Here is a 9,288-nt window from a genome sequence, read left to right as displayed (position 1 = left end):
GGAATTTTTGCATGCAGTTTGAGTGAGTGAATGAATAAAAACTGTCACTAACTCTGCTTAAGAAAAATGAACATGGACAGATTTTTCCCCTTGGTCTCTACACTTGGACTGTGACTAATCATAGAAACTGACATGTTCTTAGAACATGGATTCACAGTTTCCATCAAGTCTCAGCCACAACTCACAGAAGTCAAACTGGATGTTAAGACTGAGCATAGATTCTCTACTGCTAACGCACTTTGGAGGTTCCATCTTTGTAAAATTACACGGCAAACTCTACCATGATGGGCCCTTTCCAGAACCAGACTAAGCATTGTTGCACAACCTATTTTCAAAGTTGTGTTGTTTTTCCCATCGTCTGTTTTGACCCAAATACATTTCTAGTGGGAACATCACACACTAAGGTAAGTCATTGTGGGCAATTTTGCTGAGTGCCGAAAGGCTCTGAACCCAGCCTCTCCCTGAAGTGAGAGAGTCATCTGCATTTTCCCATAATACATGGCATTGAGGTTAGCTTTTATTTTCTTCTTGGAATTACAATGCCTGGTTTTGTTTCATTCATCTTAGAAATAACTTGCAGCACACATAGGAAGCCTTTGATACTGGACACACACTCATTCATGGACTAAGCTTGCCAATCTTTCCTTTCATCAGTAATCACCAGGGCTCCCGTATCTTGCATCTCTTGACTCAGGCCTGATAGCATCTCAACTCATGGTTACGCTAAGCTGGTTTGCATACATCAGGTAACTGGTTCTACCTTTTACAATCGCTGAGTCACAACACTGTAGTCAGAATCTTTTTTTTTTTCTTTACCACATAACGGAAATAGACAAATTATTTCAACGTCTCTAGCCAAAACTGACTCTGTGTGAGCTGAATGTAGGTCATAAAAGATAGATCTGTGCTGAGATGTGCCACAGTTTTGTTTTAGAGCACTGTGCCTCCTGCTTACTAGCCTCATCCTGAGTGCTACGGAAATGAGCCCTTTCCTTCTGCTGTTTTAATAAAAATTTGCCAATAAAGTATTTTGAATATCTGAACATTTGAACAGCATATGTGAATTGCCTTTACATGCATTCCACCATTTAACCTTCAGACTAAATGAGCTCATTGGCAGGATGAACAATGCAGGCTCAAAGCTGAATAGACTTGTTCAAGGAGAAATTGTGATTAGAATACAGGCTATTTTAAACCCAAAGCCAGTGGGTCCCAAAATATCTTAGCCATCTAGAAGGTTATACATACAGAATCTTAGGCCCATCTCTGGGCTGGCCCACAGGTCTAACATGGATGGTCCTTTGGCAGTCTACTGATTTGCCACCTGTGGCTTGTTCTATTTTCTAGCTGGATTTCACCAAAGAAAGAAAACCAAAGCAAGGATTTTTTTTTTTTTACATGCCAAAGGATGTATGGTATAACAAACATTCCGGCTGCTGCTTATCTCCTGGAATGAGTCTTCTCTCCCTCAGGCAAATGGCATGGATAAAACAGCAGTGATCAATAGAATACACTGGGGTTCATATACTACCTCTCTGGGAGATCAGAAATGCTCTGATTTACATGGCTTGCTGATGTGGGCAGTTTCAAACTATGGATAGTTTCTCAACCCACTCAGAGATTTACTAAATACTTAACAAGGGGCCTGTAAGCTTGCCCTAACATACTTTCAGACATAGAATATATGGAGAAATTCCACAGCATAATCTGAATAGTCATGGCTTTGGCTTGATGTAAATCTCCTCAACATCAGAACTTGACTGTCAAAGGTAGTTCAGTGTCCCCCCCAAGTCCTCATTTCTCACTGTTTCCAAGCATATGGTCTGACAGAGTTTGTGATGTCACAAAGCCATGAATTATACTGGTGGATGAGCCATTGGCAGGGAGAAACTGGACGTCAAAGAGCAGCTCCTTGCTTTCACAGGGCTAAGAGGACTAGGGAGCTGCCCCTTGCTTGGGAGCGCCAGAGTGGGAAGAAATGAGACTACTAAGAAAGCTTCGTTCTGAAAGGGTGAGGAGAGGATGGGTCTTTCTGTGCCTATACTCACCATCGGAAATAGGTATTTATAGCTTTAGTCAGGGTCAGCACTACCGTGAAAGCCCAGCAGCATAAAGCTGAAGAGCCCATTGGCCTGCTTTTAATCTGCAAGGTGAGCTGGAGGGGCGAGCTACGATGTGGCATCAGAGGTGTGGCTTGAGATGTACAATAGCTGGGGCCGTGCTGTTTGTGGGAAACAATGATTATTATGGCAGCCTGACAAATACTGAGCCCTAAAAACACCTTTAGACTACAGCCCAGCACACAAGAACCCTAAGCGTGTTCCCAAATCCATTGCGAACCACTCTGTGTTCATCTACCATTTTAGACTATCTGCTCCTGTGTTAAACATACAGAAAGAACAATACTTTTGAAACTATGCCATATCTACCATATGTGTACTCAAGCACTGCAAAGGTGCCCCATGCATCCTTTAGCCTCCTGGGAAGGCTAGCTTTGATACTGTTCTATAGAAGGACAAACTGACTTTGTATATTAACCCACCTTCATTTTGGTTGAGTCCATTTGTATGCTAACCAGTGCCCACATTCTCTTGTTTTCCTGACTCAAAAAAAGATATTTTCTCTTCCAAGAAGCCAGAGAAAAATTAACTCCAAAATGAATCAACTAGAAATACCTGATTCATAGTAGATATTAAATTGGAGCACAAATACTTCAGAGAAGGAAGTGTAGGTGGAATTCAAGTGAGAAGACCTAGATTTAACTCACTAGCCAACGGGGTCTTGAGCCAAGTCATTAAATTTGTTTTATTTATAAAGTGAACATGATTCTGCTTAAATTGCATGATGTTTCCCACCAAAAGACCAAACATATTTATCCTGTTCTTCAAATGTTCTTAACTTGGAATTCAGACTCCCAAAGGGATCCAGAAATGAGACCAAAAATTAACATACAAACTTTGTCAAATACGCATACACACGTATGCATCTGTACTGAGAACACGGAGAATGTCAGCTCCTGGAGTGAATGCAGGGCCAGAGAGAAGAGAGGAGAGGTGTGCTCATTTGGGAAAAACCTTTTATAGTGATTTACATTCAAATATTCACTCCTGAGTCTGGCTTATGAAATGCTAATTTAGACAAAAACACACCACCAGGTTATGATACCCATCTGGCTATGTTGTACCTATATTGTACCTTTAACACATATGCTCAAAAAAAAAAAAAAAAGATACCAAATCAAGACATGGTGGCACATATGTAATCCAAGGCAGAGGCAGGTACATGTCTGAGTTCCAGGCCAGCCAAGACTACACAGAGAGACCCTTGTCTCATAGTGGGGCAAAAAGAAAATTATACTAAAGATAAATAAAGGCAGGAGTGTTTCTGAAAAAGAGCAAAAAACATAGCTCCCCACAAGGACTCACAATGCAAACAGCAAATACATTGTTTACAGCCTCAGACTGTAAGCAATCCAAAAGTTTGCAGCAAGCAAATAACTTAAAAAGGAAATGTGCACACCAAAACATGAATGAATTCAAAAATATAAATGAAACCCAGACAAACATTTTCTAAACTCAGGGTCATGGCTGCTTTGAGGACCAGCAGTGGAAGCAACATGATCACAAAAGGAAATCGGGAAACATGGGACTGAAATACACAGACTTCCTTTTTTGATGCACTCGTTTCAGATGCGTTTATCTGTTCAAACTCGTCAAGATCTAACTGTAATAATATCAGTTAACATATGCCCAGATAAAATTGATTTAAAATGAATTCACATTCACAGCTCTTTCTAAATACTAGGAACTTCATGGCCTGTTCTAACATAACATAACTCATCAGTTCAAACTCACGCCCTTCAAGGAGCTATTTCTATTACTGAAACAATGATGATTCCTAAAACTATTATCTCCCTGGAGCTACTGATTGAGTTTTTAAGGGTAGTTTTTTAGGGGTAGTCTTTAATATACTGAAGATATAAAGCATCACCCAAAGAGAATAGTGTCATGAAAACCATACCTAAAGCAATTGATAGCTGGTAGATCTAGTTCTTATGGCCTGATTCATTGTAATGGGTGTACCCAAACATTATAGTCTGTGCTGTACTACAGATCTACTGTCAGTCACTGAAAATTTTCTGAACCAACAAAATGAGTCAACCTTTGAGGAAGAAAATTAACACCTCAGAACTCCTAGGGACAGTGAGTTTCAAAAAGAAACTCAAGCCTCAGAGAACATCTGTACAGACAGACACTAATCTATGCACTGAAAGCTGGGTGGTGCCCGAATCCAAGCTCTTTTTTTTCTGTATTTAGAGGCTCAGTAAATTTTCATGAGCAAATTCTTTGAAAAGTCACTGGAATTCAGGCAAATATCCATAAGCAAATATCCATTATATTTCTTCACAATTTCATAACAATATAAAGTATTTGACAATATATTGTAAACCAATGATCTACAAAAGTAGTTTTCATCAAATCAAGTGCTTCAGAACTTGTTTCCTAAACCAAGGGCACTGATAGTCTGAATATTTTGTCTTCACTACTCTATTGTCTACTTTGTCACTGCAACAAAATACCTGAAAAAAGAAAAAAAGAAAGAGTAAAAACTGGTTTTGGCTCACAGTCACAGTCCGTGGTAGTCCGTGGTAGTCCGTGGTACTCCTGTGCTTTGGGCCCACGGCAAGGCAGAACATCATGGAGGTGATGGAGGTGCAGGCATGATGAAGAAAGAACTTACCTCATGGCAGCCAGGACACACAGAATATGAAGGCCAGGGCCTGTGTGTCAGAACATGGTCAAAAGAATGACACATGGGGAGCAATGCCTTGGGGAACAGTGAGAGACTCCAGGAAAAAAGGCAGAGGGCCTTCCACCTCAGGTGCATTTTGTTCCCATACTTGTTCTTGGACGTGATTTCATGCCTCCTCTATTACACATTTACAATCAACTTATAAGACATGCTTATGCTTGTTAGACATCAAAACAAAGCTACAGCACCCAATCTGGTGGAGTGAGTGCTGTCCTCAGTGTGCCTTTAATCTGGATACAGCCTTCTGCCTTGCTTTCATGCTTTCCCAGATATAACCTATCATACGAGCCAGACAATTACGTTTTGAATTGGTCTGTCCTGCGAAGGTTCTGGGAAAGGGCCGCTTTGTTAATAGTATGCGCTTACCAGTGTTTACTTACATGTTTCTCCGATCATGTATTTTCTGAACTCAAACCACCTTCCTTGGATCATCACTTTCCTTATTACATTCGCGTGAAAAAGTACCCTGAACCTGAAGCTGTCTGCAGCATCAGACTGTAATTGGCCTCACTCTTTAAGGTCAAGTCCCAGGTCTCACATATCTGCATAGATTGGCAAAGTTCAACACTTGGAGACAAAATATACCCCTCAAAGGCACCCTCCAGCAAGCTGACTCCTCCAACTAGGCCCCGCCTTCGGGAGTCCCCTACATCTCCCCATAGTGCTATCAAATGGGCTTTCGACACACGATATCTGAGGGATGTCACTGACCATCCAAACCTTTTCAGGCAAGATGGCACATGCCTGTAATTCCAATACTCAGGAGGCTAATACAGAAGTATTGTAAGTTTGAGGCCAGCCTTAGAACATACGGAGATTCTCTCTTGACTAAAAAAGAAGAAAAACCCAAACCATAACAAGCAGTTTACATGTAGTATTTTACACTGTATGTAATATGTTTACAAAAGCCCATTCTTAGTAGAAACTTAACTTTATTCTGATCTGTAAGCAACAGTTAACTATGTCCTAGAAATGAAAAAATAGAATCACAAAGTTGATGTGAAATTTTTAATGAATCTACTTTTAAAACCCTATATGTGTACAGAAAAAAATACTGTAGACCCAGTTTCACTGCTTTTGCCAGCTACAAAAGTAGTATGCTTGATTACCAGTTCTAGGCGACGGCTTCTAGAAAGTATTTCTTCCACATGATAACTTTCTGGAGAAGCCAAGAATACTTAATTTTCATTTTTAAATGTCTACAAAATTCTAATTCTCCATTACACAAATAATTTCTCAAAATTAGACATTATTCAAACATACACCAGTCATTATACAAATACATAAAAAGATCAAAAATATACATATTCTCTCAGCAAATTCTGTTACATAAATAAGAAAAATATATACAGCCAGATTTTCAAAGTACAATTATTTTAACACTGCAACTGTGTACAGAAGGTGCTAATAAAAACACTAAAGTAAAAGTCAAAAGAATGACAGATTCATCAGATGAGATAGGGCGTGTTCAGGGTGGTATGGCCGCAGACGACAGATTCCTTTCATAACATCTATGCCTGTTAAAATGCCTAGAACCAACCTGAGAGGGAATATAATTTGGGAGTTCTTAATTTTAACTTCATTTTATCCCTTTAGATTATTCTCTGGACAGATGACATTCAGACTTCTACCCCCAACACCTGATACAAAAGGAATGTGTGAAAAACTACATAATCTACACGTTTGTGTTCAGACAAGTGCAAAGGAATTCCCAAAGAGTTAAATTTAGATACAGCTGTGTTAAAATTTTCTGGGTAAGATGAGCCAACTGAAAAATCAAATAATTTAAGTTGGAAGTGTCAGAAAGAAACCCAAACACTCTGAAAATCTTAACGCAGTAAGAAATGATGATACCAGTCTTTCTCTAGATAAGAAGAGCGGGTTTATGTTTTGCCCCAGAAATTCTCCTTCCTCTTCTGAGCACGTGCTAAAGTCTGGAATGCCCGGAGCCCGGAAGCAGCAGAGCGAGTAGAGATATCAGACAGTCTGTCTACATCTGAAATGAGAGAATTCCAGGATTACATCCTTGTGAAAATATCTACAGAACAATACTATGCTTAATGTACTATTACCAGGAAATTGAAACCATCAAGTCAATAGCAATGTTGGGTCTATCAGGAAAAAGAAAGCTGGTAAATGGAGTTTAACTCATCATAGCTCATGGCTGCTTTTCAAGTTTATCAGAGGCCAAACATGCCCATGTACAGGGAACCTTTTTCACATCACTGAAATCCCATAACGTCATTAAATTCAGCACAGCTTATGATTTCAGCATTTTCAGGGAACACGCCATCCTACTTTCAGAAGTGCAGCTACTTGGAGCAAAAGGTTTTCAATTTAAAGCAAAATGCTGAGGCTGGAGAGGTGTCTCAGAAGCTAAGAGCACATAACTGCTGTTCCAGAGGACATGAGTTCAAGTCCCAGCATCCACAGCAGGGACTCACAACCATTAGCAACTCCGACTCCAGGGCATTCCCAGGCCTCTGGCCCCAAGGGTACCTGCATGCATGTGCACATGCCCACACACATGTTATCAAAAATAATAAAAATAAATCTCTAAAATGCTGTAATTTAACACGGTTTATTATATCACTTTGAAGGTCTCACTAATGTCAGGGGAAAATGTCTGGCAATATGCTACTCTTTCTTGGTAGAGAAGTCCACATTATGAGTGAGCAAATCCATCACCTGCTTATAAAAACTGTTATCCCAGCAAGACAAAAGGCAGAAGTAGATTCAAAGTGGCCAGATTTGTATTTCAAAACACAACTTGCTTTCTAGTTTGAACTAGAGTTAAAAACTTGCTAAAAAAGAAAAATGTTCTAATGTACTTAGTGTCCACTGTAAAGAGCACTAAGTTCAAATTTATTTCCCTACTCAAAGTCAATAAATTCATAAATTAATGCCACTTTACTGATTCCAGCCATGCTTCCCAGGATAGGACAAGTCATTTTGATTATTCAAAACTCCTCTTGCCTTTATTAATATCAAAACATTTGACAGAATGTAGATTATACAGAAGAAAAAAAGGGTCCATTTTCATTAATTACACATTTTTAAAGATAAAAAAGGATAAGATTATTCAGGCATTTGAAAAAACAGAGATGTAACATCAGACCAAATTTCTGAGACAGACAGGTGGAAGCAGGCCGACCTGGCCTCTGCTGACAGAAGGCAAGGTTTGCTGGGGAAAGACTCCTCAGTACACAACTCCAGTGTAAGATGGGAGAAACTGCATCCAGACCTCAGGTCTCGAGGACCTACCATAGGAACCTCTGCGGAACTACTCATATCTGTGAAATGCTAGACAAATGTAAGCAAACTAGAGAGGAGCTGACGCGGATCTTGACCACCACGTACCTTTATTGTTAACGACTTCGTATTGAGGGAACTGCCAACTGCCCATCCGTGGTTTTCTCACTTAAAGAAGAAGACACAAGACATTATCCTTTAGCTAACCACCATCACATATTAATGGAATGGTCTGTCCCCTCCAAAATCCATGGTGAAACTGAATCGCTGTTGAAATTGCATGAGGAGATTAGATCTTAGATATACGGCCTGCCACCCAAGGCCACAGCAGGGAGGCTCCACCAGGGGATGGTGCAGCGAGGGCACCGCCCCTAGGTGCTGCCCCTCTACCGTGCACCTTCCAGCCTTTGAGCCACAAGACCTCATTTCTGTGCGTTATAAGTTGCCCAACTCAGCTGACCGGAGATAGCAAATGAGTAAATCAGTCATGAAACGACTGATCAAAGGGCCACTGGGTGATTTTAATGTGTGAAGTGAGAACATAAACTATGACTAGGCGCCTAGAATTCTTTCCAGTGATAACACTGACATAACTTCATTACTTCAAAGAGACATAGTAGGGTTCCTTTGAGATGAAAACTCAATGTACATATTGAGAGAGCCAGCAGAAGCCCACAGAACAAAGAAAATTAAAGGAAAAAAAAAGTACCTAAGTTTGGGGAATGAAAAGCAAATGGAGAGATAAGCATATAATGTGCTTAAGGGGCCAGGAGTCTAAAGTCGGCAGAGCAGAGAAGAAGCAGTGACCCGAGTCTGTCCCCGCCCCACCCTGAGGAGCGGGTGTTGGGGAGGGTACAAATGCTCAGACTCCCTGCAAGCTGTAGTGAAGGCAAGATGAAGCAGAGGCTCTGAAAACTTTTTTAAGCAACAGCCAGGGAACAAAAATCTTCTTTAAATTTACACAGCTGGATAATTGCCTCTTCTCAGGAATGGGATAAAATTGTGTCTCTAAAGGTTTATAGAGCTACTGTGACCTTATATCCTACACATTGGGACAGGAGCAGCACAAAGAAAACAGAAAAGGAAGAAATTACTATTTAAGAAAACTTCCAGCCAGGTGGAGTGGTGCAACATTCAAGGAGGCAGAAGGAGGCAGTCAGACAGATCTCTGTGAGTTCAAGGCCAGCCTGGTCTGCAAAGCAAGTCTAGACCAGCCAAGGCTAC

The 9,288-nt window shown here is 40.4% G+C and overlaps 1 protein-coding gene across 2 annotated transcripts in view; it reads right to left on the bottom strand.

Annotated features, from left to right (window-relative positions):
• Nucleotides 1–5,817: 5,817 nt before the first annotated feature.
• Mdm1 (Mdm1 nuclear protein) overlaps nt 5,818–9,288 on the bottom strand; it is a 29,883-nt gene continuing 26,412 nt past the window's right edge. For both annotated transcript variants that reach the window (XM_055626218.1, XM_055626217.1), the window contains exons 14-15: nt 8,173–8,232; nt 5,818–6,808 (exon numbers count right to left, since the gene is read on the bottom strand). In XM_055626218.1, the coding sequence (XP_055482193.1) occupies nt 6,696–6,808; nt 8,173–8,232 (173 nt within the window). In that variant the 3' untranslated portion in view covers nt 5,818–6,695. The remainder of the gene's footprint in view (nt 6,809–8,172; nt 8,233–9,288) is intronic.

This window comes from Psammomys obesus, unplaced genomic scaffold (genome assembly GCF_907164565.1).
Source record: "Psammomys obesus unplaced genomic scaffold, mPsaObe1.curated_primary_1811, whole genome shotgun sequence".
In the NCBI taxonomy this organism is placed as follows: domain Eukaryota; kingdom Metazoa; phylum Chordata; class Mammalia; order Rodentia; family Muridae; genus Psammomys; species Psammomys obesus.
This window is presented reverse-complemented; position numbering and strand designations above follow the sequence as displayed.